The sequence below is a fragment of the Pristiophorus japonicus genome, chromosome 13 (genome assembly GCF_044704955.1).
Source record: "Pristiophorus japonicus isolate sPriJap1 chromosome 13, sPriJap1.hap1, whole genome shotgun sequence".
Lineage (NCBI taxonomy): Eukaryota > Metazoa > Chordata > Chondrichthyes > Pristiophoridae > Pristiophorus > Pristiophorus japonicus.
In genome coordinates this window covers 34,373,133-34,394,082 of record NC_091989.1, presented here as the reverse complement: position 1 = coordinate 34,394,082, position 20,950 = coordinate 34,373,133, and the positions used below count along the sequence as shown (strand labels likewise).

At 42.9% G+C, this 20,950-nt stretch overlaps 1 protein-coding gene across 3 annotated transcripts in view; it reads left to right on the top strand.

Moving 5' to 3' along the window:
- Positions 1–20,950, top strand: part of magi2a (membrane associated guanylate kinase, WW and PDZ domain containing 2a) — a 1,034,101-nt gene that overhangs the window by 730,215 nt on the left and 282,936 nt on the right. For all 3 annotated transcript variants that reach the window (XM_070897360.1, XM_070897359.1, XM_070897358.1), the window contains exon 4: positions 6,252–6,473. In XM_070897360.1, the coding sequence (XP_070753461.1) occupies positions 6,252–6,473 (222 nt within the window). The remainder of the gene's footprint in view (positions 1–6,251; positions 6,474–20,950) is intronic.

Below are 20,950 nucleotides of genomic sequence, written 5' to 3'. Positions count from 1 at the left end.
ACTCCCCAAGCGGCCAGACAAGGTGACAACAGCTCCAGCATCTGCAGTTGTTGAGGCCCAGCGATGCTGTAGGGGGAGGGAGCGAATATCACATGCGGAACGCTGTGCAGCGGATGACGTCACGATCTATGGGACACAAGCGAGGCGGCAAGTGTTAGCGCCAGCGCAAAACTGCCAAGGAAGTTCGCAGGCGTCGGTGAATTTGCCGCGCTCAGTCGGAAACCCCTTAGCGCCCCGTTACCGCCCCCTGCAGGCGCTAACTGGAGGTGCAAACCCAGTCAATTTCTCTCCCCAAGTGTCCTAATATAACTCATTCTTTGCCAGGACCTCAAATTCATAAAACTCCTTCCTACCCTCAGTCATCCCCTCCTTCTACAATTTACATATTTTAAACCTCAAGTTTGGTGTTAACTAGTCACTTCATGATTTATCCTTTTCTGCTCAATTTTCCCCATGGATCTTGGTTCTCCACTTAGGTTTCTCAACATAAAGGCAACTAGGATTTCATTTCAGAGTCAATGTATCCCTTGTTAGTAGTCAACATCCTTGCTCCTCTGGTTCACAGCAACACTTTTTATTTTTATTTTTTATATCAGTAAGTGAACTTTAGCATTGTTACTACCAATTTAAGGGTATCTAAGGGTTAAGACATGGCAGGAGAGCTCGGTCACGTGATATGCTCCTCCTGTACCATGTGGGAACTCGGAGACACTTCCGGTGTCCCTGGGCGCTACGTGTGTGGGAAGTGTATCCGCCTCGAGCTCTTGATGGTCCGCGTTGCGGAATTGGAGCTGAGGATGGATTCACTCTGGAGCATCCACGATGCTGAGAATGGCGTGAGTATCACATGTAGTGAGTTGGTCTTACCGCAGGAGAAGGGTCCACAGCCAGATAGGGAATGGAAGACCAGCAGGAAGAGCAGTGCAAGAAAGATAGTGCAGGGGTCCCCTGTGGTCATCCCCCTGCAAAACAGATACACTGCTTTGAGTACTGTTTGGGGGGATGACTCATCAGGGGAGGGCAGCAGCAGCCAAGTTCATGGCACTGTGGCTGGCTCTGCTGCACAGGAGGGCAGGAAAAAGATTGGGAGCGCGATAGTGACAGGGGATTCGATGGTGAGGGGAATAGATAGGCGTTTCTGCGGCCGCAACCGAGACTCCAGGATGGTATGTTGCCTTCCTGGTGCAAGGGTCAAGGATGTCTCGGAGCGGGTGCAGGACATTCTGAAATGGGAGGGAGAACAGCCAGTTGTCGTGGTGCACATTGGTACCAACGACATAGGTAAAAAAAGGGATGAGGTCCTACGAAAAGAATTTAAGGAGCTAAATTAAAAAGTAGGACCTCAAAAGTAGTAATCTCGGGATTGCTACCAGTGCCACGTGCTAGTCAGAGTAGGAATCGCAGGATAGCGCAGATGAATACGTGGCTTGAGCAGTGGTGCAGCAGGGAGGGATTCAAATTCCTGGGGCATTGGAACCGGTTCTGGGGGAGGTGGGACCAGTACAAGCCGGACATTCTGCACCTGGGCAGGACCGGAACCAATGTCCTAGGGGGAGTGTTTGCTAGTGCTGTTGGGGAGGAGTTAAACTAATATTGCAAGGGGATGGGAACCTATGCAGGGAGACAGAGGGAGACAAAAATGAGGCAAAAGCAAAAGACAGAAAGGAGATGAGGAAAAGTGGTGGGCAGAGAAACCCAAGGCAAAGAACAAAAAGGGCCACTGTACAGCAAAATTCTAAAAGGACAAAGGGTGTTAAAAAAGCAAGCCTGAAGGCTTTGTGTCTTAATGCAAGGAGTATCCGCAATAAGGTGGATGAATTAACTGTGCAAATAGATGTTAACAAATATGATGTGATTGGGATTACGGAGACGTGGCTCCAGGATGATCAGGGCTGGGAACTCAACATCCAGGGGTATTCAACATTCAGGAAGGATAGAATAAAAGGAAAAGGAGGTGGGGTAGCATTGCTGGTTAAAGAGGAGATTAATGCAATAGTTAGGAAAGACATTAACTTGGATGATGTGGAATCTATATGGGTAGAGCTGCAGAACACTAAAGGGCAAAAAACGTTAGTGGGAGTTGTGTACAGACCTCCAAACAGTAGTAGTGATGTTAGGGAGGGCATCAAACAGGAAATTAGGGGTGCATGCAATAAAGGTGCAGCAGTTATAATGGGTGACTTTAATATGCACATAGATTGGGCTAACCAAACTGGAAGCAATACGGTGGAGGAGGATTTCCTGGAGTGCATAAGGGATGGTTTTCTAGACCAATATGTCGAGGAACCAACTAGGGGGGAGGCCATCTTAGACTGGGTGTTGTGTAATGAGAGAGGATTAATTAACAATCTCATTGTGCGAGGCCCCTTGAGGAAGAGTGACCATAATATGGTGGAATTCTGCATTAGGATGGAGAATGAAACAGTTAATTCAGAGACCATGGTCCAGAACTTAAAGAAGGGTAACTTTGAAGGTATGAGGCATGAATTGGCTAAGATAGATTGGCGAATGATACTTAAGGGGTTGACTGTGGATGGGCAATGGCAGACATTTAGAGACCGCATGGATGAATTACAACAATTGTACATTCCTGTCTGGCGTAAAAATAAAAAAGGCAAGGTGGCTCAACCGTGGCTATCAAGGGAAATCAGGGATAGTATTAAAGCCAAGGAAGTGGCATACAAATTGGCCAGAAATAGCAGCGAACCTGGGGACTGGGAGAAATTTAGAACTCAGCAGAGGAGGACAAAGGATTTGATTAGGGCAGGGAAAATGGAGTACGAGAAGAAGCTTGCAGGGAACATTAAGGCGGATTGCAAAAGTTTCTATCGGTATGTAAAGAGAAAAAGGTTAGTAAAGACAAACGTAGGTCCCCTGCAGTCAGAATCAGGGGAAGTCATAACGGGGAACAAAGAAATGGCAGACCAATTGAACAAGTACTTTGGTTCAGTATTCACTAAGGAGGACACAAACAACCTTCCGGATATAAAAGGGGTCAGAGGGTCTAGTAAGGAGGAGGAACTGAGGGAAATCTTTATTAGTCAGGAAATTGTGTTGGGGAAATTGACGGGATTGAAGACCGATAAATCCCCAGGGCCTGATGGACTGCATCCCAGAGTACTTAAGGAGGTGGCCTTGGAAATAGCGGATGCATTGACAGTCATTTTCCAACATTCCATTGACTCTGGATCAGTTCCTATGGAGTGGAGGGTAGCCAATGTAACCCCACTTTTTAAAAAAGGAGGGAGAGAGAAAGCAGGGAATTATAGACCGGTCAGCCTGACCTCAGTAGTGGGTAAAATGATGGAATCAATTATTAAGGATGTCATAGCAGCGCATTTGGAAAATGGTGACATGATAGGTCCAAGTCAGCATGGATTTGTGAAAGGGAGATCATGCTTGACAAATCTTCTGGAATTTTTTGAGGATGTTTCCAGTAAAGTGGACAAAGGAGAACCAGTTGATGTGGTATATTTGGACTTTCAGAAGGCTTTCGACAAGGTCCCACACAGGAGATTAATGTGCAAAGTTAAAGCACATGGGATTGGGGGTAGTGTGCTGTCGTGGATTGAGAACTGGTTGTCAGACAGGAAGCAAAGAGTAGGAGTAAATGGGTACTTTTCAGAATGGCAGGCAGTGACTAGTGGGGTACCGCAAGGTTCTGTGCTGGGGCCCCAGCTGTTTACATTGTACATTAATGATTTAGACGAGGGGATTAAATGTAGTATCTCCAAATTTGCGGATGACACTAAGTTGGGTGGCAGTGTGAGCTGCGAGGAGGATGCTACGAGGCTGCAGAGTGACTTGGATAGGTTAGGTGAGTGGGCAAATGCGTGGCAGATGAAGTATAATGTGGATAAATGTGAGTTTATCCACTTTGGTGGTAAAAACAGAGAGACAGACTATTATCTGAATGGTGACAGATTAGGAAAAGGGAAGGTGCAACGAGACCTGGGTGTCATGGTACATCAGTCATTGAAGGTTGGAATGCAGGTACAGCAGGCAGTTAAGAAAGCAAATGGCATGTTGGCCTTCATAGCGAGGGGATTTGAGTACAGGGGCAGGGAGGTGTTGCTACAGTTGTATAGGGCCTTGGTGAGGCCACACCTGGAGTATTGTGTACAGTTTTGGTCTCCTAACTTGAGGAAGGACATTCTTGCTATTGAGGGAGTGCAGCGAAGATTCACCAGACTGATTCCCGGGATGGTGGGACTGACCTATCAAGAAAGACTGGATCAACTGGGCTTGTATTCACTGGAGTTCAGAAGAGTGAGAGGGGACCTCATAGAAACGTTTAAATTTCTGACGGGTTTGGACAGGTTGGATGCAGGAAGAATGTTCCCAATGTTGGGGAAGTCCAGAACCAGGGGTCACAGTCTAAGGATAAGGGGTAAGCCATTTAGGACCGAGATGAGGAGAAACTTCTTCACCCAGAGAGTGGTGAACCTGTGGAATTCTCTACCACAGAAAGTAGTTGAGGCCAATTCACTAAATATATTCAAAAGGGAGTTAGATGAAGTCCTTACTACTCCGGGGATCAAGGGGTATGGCGTGAAAGCAGGAAGCGGGTACTGAAGTTTCATGTTCAGCCATGAACTCATTGAATGGCGGTGCAGGCTAGAAGGGCTGAATGGCCTGCTTCTGCACCTATTTTCTATGTTTCTATGTTTAACACATTTCGAGTAAGTATGACACTTCATAGTGGAGTATATGGAACAGACTTGCAGAAATTATTGATACACAGTAAAGGTGATCAGTCTTTAACGACACAGAGAAAGTGACTTTTTTCCCATTTCTATATCTTTCAAGCGCACTCTGGCATGCTGTTGAAAACTATGATCCTTTATACAGCATACATCAAAGGAAAATGTCACAGATAAAACTGTATGAAGTATCTATTCCCAAACCTTTTGTAAACAGCCTATTCATGTAAACAGTTGTAGTTTGTTTACTTCAAAACTACTTCCCTTAAACAAGACTTCCTGACGGTAACAGTTACTAACATATTTGAAGTAAAAGCTTTACCAACTATAATCTTTAGCAAATGGACTCACTATCCCTGTTTTATTATCCTAAAACTAAAGTTACTTTTTTATTACTAACACTTATTTCCTCACACAAGAACTTTACATATCAGAAAACAGGACATGCTTTCTCCTCACCACACTTCAAAGTCATCCTGTTTGTATAGGAAAACATGGAAAGCCTATTGCTTCAAGATACAAAGAAGTTTGACTATTAACCCTTAACTCCCCAAGATGTCCAACATACACCTCGCCAGTATGACCAACACTGCTTAAGTCTATAACTAAGCAGAGTATCGACCGGGACACAAACCAGTTTGATGAAGCTGGCTAGAAATGTTGCAGTAACTTTTTTCAACAAACTGGCATTATACCACAAAGAAATTGAGTGGGTTTACAATCCAGTCCAGATGGATTGTTTTGTCCTTTGCAAACCAAATTACAGTGGAAACGGGAAGCACAGTATAAACAACAGTCAATAGATCCTACCAAGCTGTTTTTATTTAAACTGAATATTTATATCATGATATATTAGTGTTCTAAAGAACATATATGTCATGATGCAGATTTATTAATGTTGGTTCTTCTGTGTTTGCATGCAGCATTGGTGACAAAGAGAGCAACCCTGCTGTGAGTTCAGTGTAAACCAGGGCAGCTCTTGATGATCTCATGAGTCACACAGGGCTTGCAGTTGAAACTTTATCTTTAATGTATTTTCTTTCCCTGTGGCTTGCCCTGGTAATCATCTATTTAACAATCCCATGTCACATGCCGAAAACCTCAGAATGTGTCAATAGCCTTTAAAACAAAAGTGGCAATATTTTTCTCTTTGAATATGCAAATACATCGAGACTTTTTCTAAAAAGGTGCCTGTCATCTATCAAATTAGTGTTGGGCATTAAGTTACTGTAATAAAAACTTTTACAATTTCTCCCAATATATCAATCTCAAAATGTGAATAACAACAGAACAATTAATTTCTGATGGGCAATTTGTGTTTAATAAGATCCTTTTAAAAATACCAAAGCTTTTCCTGAGAGAAATATGCAGTGTTCATTTAATAATATATTGGTCCAGTAAAGATTTCACTGTGAAATAGGTAGACAACTTGTAATATCATTTTTCCCAGGCATTGTAATTTGTATTGATTTTGTATTACAGGCATTTGACTTACCTACATGCATCTTTGAAATGTAACGCTAAATAGGAACTTACTGTTTTTTGCAGACAATTACTATGGCACTCCAAAACCCCCGGCAGAGCCAACTCCACTGCTGCTAAATGTGACTGATCAGATCCTGCCAGGTGCCAGACCTAGTGCTGAGGGCAAAAGGAAAAGAAACAAGTCAGTAAGTAACATGGAGAAAGCTGGAATTGCCCCTCCTGAAGAAGAGGAAGAAGAAGAAGAGAGGACTGTTGTCAATGGAAATGGAGTCGCAATAACACCAGGTGAGTATAGCATTATTGTTTTCCCCTCTTTTAGGTGCGGGGAGATATTGAGACTTCTAAGGACTCATTGTACTGGCATATACCTCACGGAATTTGCTGTGAACGCCAATAGGCACATGCCCATTGGCTTTCCATGGGTTATTGCATGGCAAGTTGCTGTCAGTGGGACACCCAAACCACGCAACGCCCTCTACAGGGGATCTGGGACCTGTATGAACAGGACAAATAACTGTGTATCTCCTTAACCAATCAGATTGAAGAATCATTAATGAATAGCGCAGTCTGAACCAAGAAGTGTAAGTTAGGTACAGAAAGGGAAGTAAAGAGAGGGAAAGAAAGATTGGGTTTAGAGAGAAATAAAAGAGACAGAAAGAAAAAGTAACAAAAAAGTGACTTAAATTTATTAATTAAAAAAAAATCTCCAACAATAATTAAAATCTGAAGGAAAGAGACTTATTAAGTTAATTTTCAGTGCCAAGGTTTGCAGTAATTAAGACTTAACCACGCCATTAAGAGTGTACTTAGATTGGAATGCCTTGACTTAACTTTTTGTGGCGAGTTTGTATTTACTACATCAATAGAAGAACTTCATACCGTTCAATACAGTTGAATGGGGTGCCAGACGGCAAGATGCCCTTTTCTCGCAGCTTACAGAGGAGCTACACATCTAGAATAGCAACTTCCCGAATTTCATGTTTAACTGCATATGTGCGCTCGCCAGAAGTTGCTGTTACCTTCACTATTATTTTCACTGCAAAATCCGGCCTCTTATGTCAACTGAATATAAAGCCCTATGGGTTAGGAGCACTTTAATTGATTTTAATCAAGTATAAGAAGTGACTCCATATTATCAATTACAAGGTTCATTTCACAACTGAACCTGGTGAAAATTCTGTTTGTCTTGTTTCTCACCAGTAAACAATTTGTCTCCTCAATAATGTAAACACTCTTCATTGGTATTCAGCGGTTTCCTTTTTTCTGCTTTTTCATTCTTTTGTCAAGTTGATGTCTGGGATCAAGTAATGATGGAGACTGAAGAAAACTCTTGGATTTGTTGTTAAGGCACATTTACCTTTATTGACTATTTTATTGCCAGACTTTTATTTCCTTTTTAAGACAAAGAATGCTGTATTTGCACAAATAGTACTATAGTGATTTTGATACTAATCAGGATGGATTACAAATCCTTTTCTGAAATCAAACAGTATTTCAAGAAATTGTTACAAAGTATCATTGTTTTAAAAGGATGTTCCTTCATGGATCCATAAAAATCAAGATCCATTTTAATAATTCACTCACATGCCAAATCGTCAAGCCAGTATCAGCTGTGTGTAGAGAAATTCACCGTATAACCATGAGTGCTAACATTTTCCTCCTCTGTTTACTTGCTGACGTTGTTGACAAATTTCCCAATAAAATTGTTCCCAGGTGGGATATACTAATCAAACTACTTGACTGCAATGGTGTTTTGCAGCCTCGTGCTCCACATAATGTGTTCTACCTGGAATCATAAATTAAATACTGCATGACATATTACTTCAGCAAACATAATGAAGGACCCTGAAAGATGGTTTGAACAAACTTCATTTAAGTACTTATGTATATCTAGTATCGAAGCATCACACACCTGCATGAATAAATCCTGGTCCTTCCAATTTTCTGTCCTTTCCCAAACCCCCACAGTAAGCAAGAATTAATGCAATGGCTGAAGTAATCTTCAGTGAGTACTTTCTCAACAGTGTACTTAAAGTGGTAACTGCTGCTTTACTCACAATGGAATCTCTGGCAAACACCCACAAAAACAATGTTATAATGACCAGATAATCTGCCGGCCCCGCCGAGGTGGAGCTATTCGGGCAGGTCCCCGCCACCATGGAGCTGTTCGGGTGGGGTCCTGCCGTGGAGCTGTTTGGGTGGGGTCCTGCCGTGGAGCTGTTCGGGCGGGGTCCTGCCATGGAGCTGTTCGGGTGGGGTCCTGCCGTGGAGCTGTTCGGGCGGGGTCCTGCAGTGGAGCTGTTTGGATGGATCCCCGCCACCGTGGAGCTCTTTGGGTGGGTCCCCGCCATGGAGGAGCTGTTCGGACGGGCCCCCAAGGTCGGCGGGTCTAGATTCCGGAACATTTTACGGATTCCGGACGACCCTGCCATCAATCGGTCTGGATTTCAGAACTCCGGATTTTGGACGCTGCATCTGTATATCATGAGGGTAAAGAGGGAACAAAGCTGGAGGATGGGCAAACAGACACCTCTTCTAAATACTTCCAAGCCAATGGTTCAAAAATGGTGCAGCCCTTGAGAAACTGGGGCCGAGATTTTCCAGGGGGTCAGCGGGCACGATTGGTCACGGGTTGGGTGGGAAAGTGTTTTTTTTCCTCAACGGGTCGGGACCCTGCTGGCAACCCGCCGCCACGCATCTTTACAAATGTCGAGTCTGTGAGCGCTGAGCAGACTCAACACAGCGGCGGGGGAGCCAATTTAAATGATTAGCAGCTTGTATACAGCCACTTAACAATGGCTTTAAACTGACCTTTTGAATTTGACAGCTTCCCCACGGGTTTCACGCTGTTGCTAGACCACCTCTGTGAAGCTGAGGTGGGAGGTCAGTGGCCATTGAATCAGCCATTGACAGCTTCAGATGTCAAGTAAAAGCTCCCACCTTCGAGATATCTTCCCTCAGCCACAAGCTCTTCCTCACTGCATTTTCACAACAGATTCACCATGCTGCAAGTCTTTACCTCTCTCACCATTGACAGATCGATTCTGTCATCGTTACTTGACATGCCCTTTACACTATCTCACCTTGGTCCTCAGAATCTCACAACGATCAACCCCAACGCCAGCAGCACCAACAACAACACCAACCTGCTCCGCAATCAACTGATGTTGCACAGGACACAGAGCATCAGCACCTGACCACATTGCTGCCCAGGAGACCAGGGATCGCCTCACTATGGCCAGATTTACTTCACTTGATGCTGTACACCCTGGCTGCCACATGATGCACCAGGTTGGCACCACCCGACACCGACACCATAAAGCACCCCTACAATGCCCAAGCCATTCCTTTCTCACTCATCACCATTGCGGGGGGTTATTGTTATGCCTCGCCATTCACTGCAACTCACTAAGCCACTTTCAAAAGTGCACATAAATCTGTCCAAGAACGCAAAGTATTGAAAATAAAGGTCTCAATGTTTTGACACCACAATAACAGAAACTTTACATGGACATTGCGTAAAACACCTAGGTGCCTAGCCTTGTGTGTGGTTTGTTGGTATGATTGCACTAGGATGAGGGTGGGTGTGAGGGGTGGCTAGTGAGATGGGGATGTGATAATATAGATGGAAAGAGAGGGATGGGTGGAGGTGCAAGGTAAGTTAGTGTGAGTAAGGATGTGCAGGAGTAGGGTAGGGAGGGCAAAGTGATGGGGATATGATGAGAGGCACAGCAGGATGAGGTTGAGTGTGGCTTTGCACTTCGTTTTGTGATCTACTGAGATCATTGAAACATTTCTGGCACTACACCCAGGTCCTCCTGACCACATTTCTGCTTGTGCCCTCCTGTGCAATGTGCAACCATTGAATCATAGAAAATTACAACACATTATGCGCCCGTGTCGGCTTCCCAGCCTAATTCCACCTTCTAGCTCTAGGTCCGTAGCCCTGTAGGTCATGGCTCACTAAGTGCACATCCAAGTACTTTTTAAATGTCATGAGGGTTTCTGCCTCTACCACCTTTTCAGGTCGTGAGATCCAGACCCACGCTTCTAATCCTTCTACCAATTACTTTAAATCTATGCCCCCTGGTTATTGACCCCTCTGCTAAGGGAAATAGGTCCATCCTATTCACTCTATCTAGGCCCCGCATAATTTTATACATCTCAATTAAATCTCCCCTCAGCCTCCTCTGTTCCAAAGAAAACAACCCCAGCCTTTCCAATCTTTCTTCATAGCTAAAATTTTACAGTACTGGTAACATCCTTGTAAATCTCCTTTGCACCCTCTCTAGTGCAATCACATCTTTCCTGTAATGTGGTGACCAGAACTGTATGCAGTACTCGAGCTGTGGCCTAATTAGTGTTATATACATTTCTAGCATAATTTCCCTACTCTTATATTCTATGCCTCGGCTAATAAAGGAAATCATTCCATATGCCTTTTTAACTACCTTATCGACTTGTCCTACCTTTAAGAATCTGTGGACATACACTCCAAGGTCTTTCTGTTCCTCCACACTTCTCAGTATAAGAACATAAGAAATAGGAACAGGCCCCTCGAGCCTGCTCCGCCATTCAGTAAGATCATGGCTGATCTGATCATGGACTCAGCTCCACTTCCCCGCCTGCTCGCCATAACCCCTTATCGTTTAAGAAACTGTCTATTTCTGTCTTAAATTTATTCAATGTCCCAGCATCCACAGCACTCTGAGGCAGCGAATTTCACAGATTTACAACCCTCTGAGAGAAGAAATTTCTCCTCATCTCTGTTTTAAATGGGCAGCCCCTTATTCTAAGATCATGCCCTCTAGTTCTAGTCTCCCACATCAGTGGAAACATCCTCTCTGCATCCACCTTGTCAAGCCCCCTCATAATCTTATACGTTTCAATAAGACCACCTCTCATTCGTCTGAATTCCAATGAGTCGAGGCCCAACCTACTCATCCCATCTATTGTGTATTCCCTTCCCTTGCCTTGTTGCCCCTCCCCAAATGCATTGCCTCACACTTTTCCAGATTGAATTCCATTTTCCACTTTTCTGCCCAACTGACCAGTTCATCGATATCTTCCTGCAGTCTAAAGCTTTCCTCCTCACTGTCAACCACACGGCCAATTTTTGTATCATCTGCAAATTTCTTTATCATACCCCCTACATTTAAGTCGAAATCATTAACATATACTACAAAAAGCAAGGGGCCGAGTACTGAGCCCTTTTGCACCCCACTGGAAGTAGCCTTCCAGTCGCAAAAACACCCATCAACCATTACCCTTTGCTTCCTGTCACTGAGCCAATTTTGGATCCAATTTGCCACTCTCTCTTGGATCCCATGAGCTTTTACTTTTTTGATCAGACAGCCATTTGGGACCTTGTCAAAGGCCTTGCTAAAATCCATGTAGACTACATCAAACACACTGCCCTCATCGACCCTCGGTGTTATCTCCTCAAAAAATTAAATCAATTCAACCAGGCTGTGTTAGTGTCCTGGGGAGATCACATCTGCCCATCGGAAGAGAAGAGGACCTCCCTGCCTGCTTGTCAGTGTTTGCAGCACTTTAATGCTGAAGATCACTGACAGCACAAATGTCAAACTAAATTTGGACATGGTCCCATTAAGGAAACCGGCTGATGGCGTGTCATCAAACAAGGTCACCAAACCCAGGAAACTTGCTGGGCAGGCTCCATCAAGGGAAATTCATTTCAGAGGCCAGGATGGAGCCAGCAGTGAGGTCGGGACCTGCCACCTACATCCCCGCCACAGACCCACTGAGGTCAACAAAATTGCGGCCAGGTTCTTCTTTTCATCTGCTTCACAGAAAGATTGAAGTAAAAATGGAAAATAAACCAATACATGAATAAAAGTGAACAATTAGAATTTTTAGTCAACAGTAAAATAATTGTATTTAGACCACTTTTAAATCATTATCAAAGCTGCTTCTTCTCATCATGCCTTTATTACATCATAACCGTAGCAAAAGGTAATTGCTCATTGTGAGTTGATTGGTTTTGTAATAGATGATGCATTACCTGTGTAATGATAATAACTATTGTTAGCTGGTACTGGTCCAGTTTATGATGATGTTTACAGACTTACAGTTTGCCTTCTGCAGCTTGTTTTAGTTTGGATCTATGTGTTCTTGTTTATAGTGTACTTAGTGTTCCATTGAGTACAAACTCTCAATATATTTCCAACTCTTGTCAATGAGCAGCTTGGCACTAGTGCAAAAAGATTGCATCAACATTTCATTAATGGAAAAGCCAAATAAAGTGTCAGTTTCAGTAGTCATATCTCATGAAACGAAGTACACTGACTTATTGGAAAAGTGTTAGACTGATATTTTAGCTGATCTGAAGATGTTTTTTTGGGACGTGGAACAAAGATTCACTGATGGTGTAATTCAATAATACAGTGATTGTATAGAAAGAAAAGAAAGGCTTGCATTTATATAACACCTTTCACGACCACCAGACATCTCAAAGAGCTTTACAGCCAATTAAGGAATGTACTTTTGGAATGTAGTCACTGTTGTAATGTGGGAAACGCAGCAGTCAATTTGCACACAGCAAGCTCCCACAAACAGCAATGTGATAATGACCAGATAATCTGTTTTTGTTAAATTGATTGAGGGATAACTATTTGCCAGAACACAGGAGATAACTCCCCTGCTCTTCGAAATAGTGCCTTGGGATCTTTTACAACTATCTGAGAGAGCAGACAAAGCCTAGGTTTAATGTCTCATCCGAAAGACGGCACCTCTGACAGTGCAGCACTCTCTCAGCACTGCACTGGAGCGTCAGCCTAGATTTATGTGCTCAAGTCCCTGGAGTGGGACTTGAACCCACAACCTTCTGACTCAGAGGTGAGGGTGCTACCGACTGAGCCACAAAGGAGTGGAAATTATCAACCTAATGAATATTAAATTGTAATGTGTAGAGATTATGGTATTCTCCTGGAAAAGGCAGTAAAGTACATCCTAATACCTTTTCTGTCCTAATTATTTTGCACAATACCACTTCTAGCTAGTTTACGTAGCACACGAGTCAAAATTGTTGTCTACTATAACAATACCATAAGAACATAAGAACATAAGAATTAGGAACAGGAGTAGACCATCTAGCCCCTCGAGCCTGCTCCACCATTCAATAAGATCATGGCTGATCTGGCCGTGGACTCAGCTCCACTTACCCGCCCTCTCCCCGTAACCCTTAATTCCCTTATTGGTTAAAAATCTATCTATCTGTGACTTGAATACATTTAATGAGCTAGCCTCAACTGCTTCCTTGGGCAGAGAATTTCACAGATTCACAACCCTCTGGGAGAAGAAATTCCTTCTCAACTCGGTTTTAAATTGGCTCCCCCGTATTTTGAGGCTGTGCCCCCTAGTTCTAGTCTCCCCTACCAGTGGAAACAACCTCTCTGCCTCTACCTTGTCTATCCCTTTCATGATTTTAAATGTTTCTATAAAATCACCCCTCATCCTTCTGAACTCCAACGAGTAAAGACCCAGTCTACTCAATCTATCATTATAAGGTAACCCCCTCATCTCCGGAATCAGCCTAGTGAATCGTCTCTGTACCCCCTCCAAAGCTAGTATATCCTTCCTTAAGTAAGGTGACCAAAACTGCACGCAGTACTCCAGGTGCGGCCTTACCAATACCCTATACAGTTGCAGCAAGACCTCCCTGCTCCCTGCAGTTGCAGCAGGACCTCCCTGCATAAAATAAATTCAAAAAGCAATAGAGGTGGCAGAAAAAAAGTTAAATATTTATATATGTTATATCTTAGTTAATACCCTTTCAGTAAGTATCCCATTTGATCCGACATAGCCCTCATTAACTCCTGCTTCCGGGAGGTGTTAGCAATGCTTGTATATACAGCAGTATTTGGCTGTCACTTGAAACATTTTAATACTTTTACGATTGGCATTCCAAAAGGATATCAGCTGCATGACAAGTTTATGACTTGAAATGCCAAGTATCCAGTATGCTACAAGGCTAAGTATATATATGGTTAATAAAAGAAGCCTCGCTGTTGATTCATGTGGAACACTATTCACCGTACCTTTCCAGTTTACGAACCTTCCCTTTAGTCCTAGCTTTTGCTTTTTGCCCACCAACCATCTTTCTATCCATATGGTCACATTCACCTTAATTCCCTGTGTCATTATCTTTACCATAAGTCTCACAAATGGTGCCTTGCAATCATAGAATCTTACAGCACAGAAGGAGGCCGTTCGGCCAGTCGTGCCTGTGCCAGCCCTTTGAAAGAGTTGTCCAATTTAGTCCCACATCCCAGCTTTTTGCCGATAACCCTGCAAATTTGTCTCCTTCAAGTGCATGTCCAATTGCCTTTTGAAAGTTCCTATGGAATCCGATTCCACCACCCTTTCAGATAGTGTGTTTCAAATCGTAACAACCACCTGTGAAGAAATTTCTCCTCATTTCCCTCTAGTTCTTCTGCTAATTATTTTAAATCTCTGATCTCTGGTTACTGACTCACTTGCCAGAGAAAACAGTTTCTCCCTGCTTGCTCTATCAAAACCCCTCATAATTTTGAATACCTCTATTAGGTCTCCCCTGAACCTTCTCTGCTCCAAGTAGAATGATTTCAACTTCTCCAATCTTCCCACATAACTGAAGTCCCTCATCCCCGGTATCATCCTGGTAAAACTCTCCTCCTGAACTCTCTGTAGCTGCAGGGTGACTACCTCCTGAAACATGTTATGCATGAAACTCTCAGTTTCCCATAAACATTATAGTGAACTCGAGCAATAGAAAATTATTCTAAATCACCGATTGCATTTTTAAAAATCCACTCTTTTTGTTATTTCTTCAAGAATTCTGTAAGGTTGGTCAAGCACATTATGCTATTTAGATATCCATGTTGACTGGTTTTGATTGGCTCATGTTTCTTCAAATGATTATTAATTTCATTCAGCATTACAGACTCTTAATAGTTTACTGACTGAAGTAAAACTATCTAGCCCAGAATTTTCAGTCTTATAAAAAGCAAAATACTGCGGATGCTGAAATCTGAAACAGAAACAGAAAATGTTGGAAATACTCAGCAGGTCAGGCAGCATCAGTGGAGAGGCAGAGTTAACGTTTCAGGTCGATGACCCTTCATCAGAACTGGTAAAAGTTAGAGATGTAACAGGTTTTTAAGCAAGTGTAGGGGCAGGGAAAGGGAGGAAGCGAGGAAAGAACAAAAGGGAAGGTCTATGATAGGGTGGAAGGCAGGAGAGATTCAGAAACAAAGGAATGATTGTACAAAGCAAAAGGAGATGGTAATGGAGCAAGTTAAGAAACAAAGGATGAGTCTAGATCGGGTGTAAATGGAAATGGCAGAATCATCAACAGCTGCCATGGGAAAGAGAGAAAACGAAAGGAAAAAAGATTGGAGCAGGGGTTACGCTCTGAAATTGATTAACTCGATGTTGAGTCCAAAAGGCTGCAAAGTGCCTAAACGAAAGATAAGGTGCTATCCCTCGAGTTTACGTTGAACTTTGTTGGAACAGTGTAAGATGCCACAGACGGAAAGATTAGAGTGGGAGTGGAGCAGAGAATTAAAGTGACTGAACCGAGGTGTTCTGCAAAGCGGTCACCCAATCTGGGTTTGGTCTGCCCAATGTAGAGGAGACTGCATCATGAACAGCGAATACAGTATGCTAAATTGAAAGAAGTACAAGTAAATCGCTGTTTCACCTGGAAGGAGTCTTTGGAGCCCTGAACAATGGGAAGGGAGGAGGTAAAAGCGCATGTGTTGCATCTCCTGTGCTTGCATATGAAGGTGCCGTGGAAAGGGGAAGGAGTGTTGGGGGTGATTGAGGAGTGGACCAGGGTATCGCGGAGAGAGCTGTCCCTTCGAAATGCTGAAAGGGGAGGGGAGGGGAAGATGTGCTTGGTGGTGGGATCGTGCTGGAGGAAGCAGAAATGGCAGAGGATGATCCGTTGAATGTGGAGGTTGATTGGGTGAAAGGACAAGGGCAACTCTATCGTGGTTCTGGGAGGGAAGGGAAGGGATGAGAGCAGAAGTGCAGGAAATAGAACGGACACTGTCGAGAGCCATGTAAACCACAGTAGAGAGGAATCCTCGGTTGAGGAAAAATGAAGACATAGCAGAAGCGCTAGGATGGAAGGTGACATCGTCAGAACAGATGCAACGGAGACGAAGAAACTGGGAGAATGGAATGGAGTCGCTACAGGATGCAGGGTGGGAAGAAGTGTAGTCCAGGTAGCTGTGGGAGCCAGTGGAATTATAGTGAATGTTTGTTAATAGCCTATCCCCAGAAATGGAGACAGAAAAGGCGAGGAAGGGAAGGGAAAAGTCGGAGATGGACCATGTGAAGGTGAGGGAAAGGTGGAAATTGAAAGCAAAGTGAATGAAATGTTCTAGTTCAGGGCGAGAGCAGGAAGTGGCACCGATACAATCATCAATGTACCAGAAAAAGAGGTGAGGGAGGTGACCCGAGTAGTACTAGAAAAAAGAATGTTCCACATATCCCACGAAAAGGCAGGCATAGCTAGGACTCATGCAGGTTCCCATAGCAACACCTTTAATTTGGAGGAAGTGAATGGAGCCAAAGGAGAAGTTGATCAATGGGAGAACAAGTTCAGCCAGGGTAGGAGGGTGGTGATGGCTGGGGATATTTTCAATCTTATCCCTGTCTCCTTTCAGTCCAGTCCAGTCCCTGACACAATTTGCCTTTTCGCAGAAATTTGGAAACTTAGGCCCCGATACATACGGGGGGGGCGAGCAGAGGGGAGGTGTAGCAGCCGGGAAATCCAGGTCTCCCGGAAGTCCTGCAGAATTTACCGGCAGGACCTGATTTACATTTATGGACTCCGTTTCCTGGCCACAGCCAGCCAGATTGAGAGACTGGCTGGTTGTCGGATGGGAAGACCGGCGGCATTAGGCCACAGCCAGAGTGCAGAGAGAAGGGAGGGAGGGTTTCCCATTTTTGGCAATTTTACAATTTCAGTATCCACCTTTTCTAAGGGAAAGTATTTATTTAGTGTTTCCACCATTTTGTCAATATCCATTACAAGCTTGCTTCGTTCATCTCTGCACCCTACCTATCTTGACTATACTCAGTGGCCCTAATCACATAACCTTCAGCCATCTTGCCTCACATTTTGGAATACTCTCCCGAAACCCCTCCTGTTACCTCTCTTAGCTCCCCAACAGCCTCGTCAAAACCTATCTCTTTGACTCCATGCCTTCAGTCGATACCCTCATAGATTGGTCTGTTTCATGCCTGAGTGTGAAGCGCCTTACATCAGTTTAGAATAAAAAGGGTGCTACATAAATACAAGTCAGTGGTTGATGATGTCTTCAGATGCACAAAACGTGGAAGCAGTGTGAGACAGTTGAATGTTTGAAGTTGCAGTATCTGAGATTAATTACTTTGCACTGATATTAATTCAGCTCCGTCACATTTTATTGGAAATAGTACCAATGGTATCAGCACCACTTGCTATTTCAACATAATTATCTTCCAAAAATGAACAATATATGTGCTCAAATGAATTCTTTATAACTGTTTGATTTTTAACAAGTTCTGATGGTGACATTAGCATTCCCTTTATATATATATATGTATATATAGAATACAGAGAGAGCCTTCGACATCAAACTGGATAATCTTCTCTACCATGAGATGGATAATTAAAGTTAAAAAAATCTGAGAATCTTTATTTCCATGCTCGCACCATAATCATGGGCAATAAAAATCATTTTTTCCCACAGTTTTTAGTTTTTCAGCTTTGTAACCTATTAATTCATCTGTGATCAAAGCTTTGTTTGGCACTATCAGTTTTCATTTTCATGGTGAATATGTCACCCTGACATTTCTGATATGCTCGTGTAACATTTAAATAAAGATTACACTTCAATGTAAGTCATAGCTCATTCTAACTATGCACAGTACTATGTGACCTGCAGTCATGGCTTTTATAAACCAGTATTTATAACATAGACTATCTAATTAGATGAATTTTGCTTTTACTTTTTGTTTTGTAGATACAGCTCTACAAGAATCAACACATTTCTTTACATGTATATTATAACCTTAGAAACAGGCCTCACTGGTAACATAGGTTTTTAGCTGTTTTACTGCGATAAATCTGACAAGCTAGAATTATTGCTATTTCCCAAACAAAAAAAATCAATGTGCCATCCGAACATTTAAAATAGTGCTGTAATTGATGCAGAAGCTGTTACTTTTAGAGTAGCTGTTGATTCTCATCAAAACGCTTGCATTGTAAGTAGAAGTGGAGAAAGCATTTCGGACAGGAATTGAACAACATCTGTATTTCCTAAAGTAAAACTTTCAGTGGATGTACTTCAACTTGCAGTAGTTTGATGAGAGAATGTGTTAAAAGGCTGCTGGTTAACACTGATGTCAGGAATGTATTGATGGTGCAAAATTGTCAAATGGAGTGTAAGGAAAAGAAAAGCAAGCCAATAGTTCTTTTAACTAATATTCTGTGAAGCTATATCACTCCACAATGTGAGTCCTCAGGGTGGTTATGAGAGGAACTGAGCATCTTGGAGCATTAATGAGTACAAATAAGTGATTTGTTCATCTTCCTCAAAATATCAGTAACTAGGAGAAGGAAAAATATGAAAATCTTAGAAAGAACAGATAAATTCGAATGTTTTGTATCTGTAGCATATTTATTTATCTTTCCTGCATTGAATGGGACGAGAAGATAACTCATTGTGTGGATTTGGTCATCATACTGTATGTAAAATTATACTGATTTGTTGACTTACTGTATAATCTGGCGTACAGATAAACCTGGTATAAAAGTTTTAGATCTGCTCGCAGTTAACTGATTGACAGGTTATTAAAAACTTGAATGGAGACACAACCTATCTTTAGTGTGGGGAAGTATGTTTTGAATAAATATCATAGGAGATATTTTCATCTGCATCTGTTCCACATGCGATGATCCATATTACAAAGTCTTGTTTGCATGGAATATGTATGAATATTTTCCTTCCATGTTCCCCCCAAAGACTAGCGTTCATGTCTATCCCGTATAAAAAAATATGAAGGCTCTTTTCACTGACAGCAGTAAATGATCAAATGAAAGATGTTTTTGTAGTCTGTCTAATTCCCAATTGACGTGAATGGAGTTTTATTGTCTTGTTTGGTTATCACATTACTGTTCAATAAAAAGCAGTTTACTGTTTTAGTGACTAGTATGGGAATCGTAGAACAGAAATAAAATGCTTGTAAATGTAAAAATGTAAAGGTTTTGGTTTATGAATTAATATAGTACAGTAAAGTCAAATACTGTCGAAATAACTGAATATGAACTGGTGAATGGCCTTCAACATGGAGGTCCACTATGCACCATATAGGACACTGTACCTACTGATGTGCCATAATTATTCCAGCTCGTGAAATAATACTTGAAGGTATCTTATGATAATTTATTTTGTGCACGTACTTTTATTTATTTGAGAGCTCTTATGTAGAAAAGATAGTGCTCAACCACAGTGATTACAATGAATTAAAACAATGAAAGCCTAAAGTTATTGCAGCTTTCTTATTTTATCGCTCCAAATTTAACTGGTTATGTTTCCAATATTAGGGTGAAGGTATTTGTTATTGGAAAAGTCTGAAAAAACTTTGTTATAATTCCCCTCCTTCTGTCTGCTTTCATTGTGGCTGTAATCACATAAATCTAGGCTGACACTCCCAGTGCAGTGCTGAGGGAGCGCTGCACAGTCAGAGGTGCCGTCTTTCTGATGAGACATTAAACCGAGGCCCCATCTGCCCTCTCATCATCATAGGCAGTCCCTCGGAATCGACGAAGACTTGCTTCCACTCCTAAAGTGAGTTCTTTGGTGGCTGAACAGTCCATAATGAGAGCCACAGACTCTGTCACAGGTGGGACAGACATTTGCTAAGGGAAGGGATGGTTGGGACTGGTTTGCAGCACGCTCCTTCTGGTGCCTGCGCTTGACCTCTTCACGCTCTCGACGTTGAGATTCGAAGAGCTCAACGCCCTCCTAGATGCACTTTCTCCACCTAGGGCGGTCTTTGGCCAGGCACTCCCAGGTGTCAGTTTACCAGGGAGGCTTTAAGGGTGTCCTTATAATGTTTCCGCTGCCCATCTTTGGCTCGTTTGCCGTGAAGGACCTCTGCATAGAGCATTTGCTTGGGGAGTCTTGTGTCTGGCTATGTGGCCTGCCCAGCGAAGCTGATCGAGTGTGGTCAGTGCTTCAATGCTGGGGATGTTAGCCTGGACGAGGACACTGATGTTGGTATACCTGTCCTCCATGGGGATTTGCAGGATCTTGCGGAGACATCATGGGTGATATATCTCCCATGCCTCTGTACATCGTCCATGCCTCTGATCCATATAGGAGAGCGGGTATTATTACAGCCCTGTAGACCATGAGCTTGGTGGTAGATTTGAGGGCCTGGTCTTCGAACACTCTTTTCCTCAGGCGGCCGAAGGCTGCACTGGCGCACTGGAGGCGGTGTTGGATCAATGCCCTCTCAGGTGGACCATAAAAGATCCAATGGTGCTATTTCGAAGAAGAGCAGGGGAGTTATCCCTGGTGTCCTGGCCAATATTTATCCCTCAATCAACATAACAAAAAAAAATTATCTGGTCATTATTACATTGCTGTTTGTGAGAGCTTGCTTTGCACAAGTTGGCTGTCACGTTTTCCACATTACAACAGTGACTACACTCTAAAAGTACTTAATTGGCTGTAAAGCGCTTTGAGACGTCTGGAGGT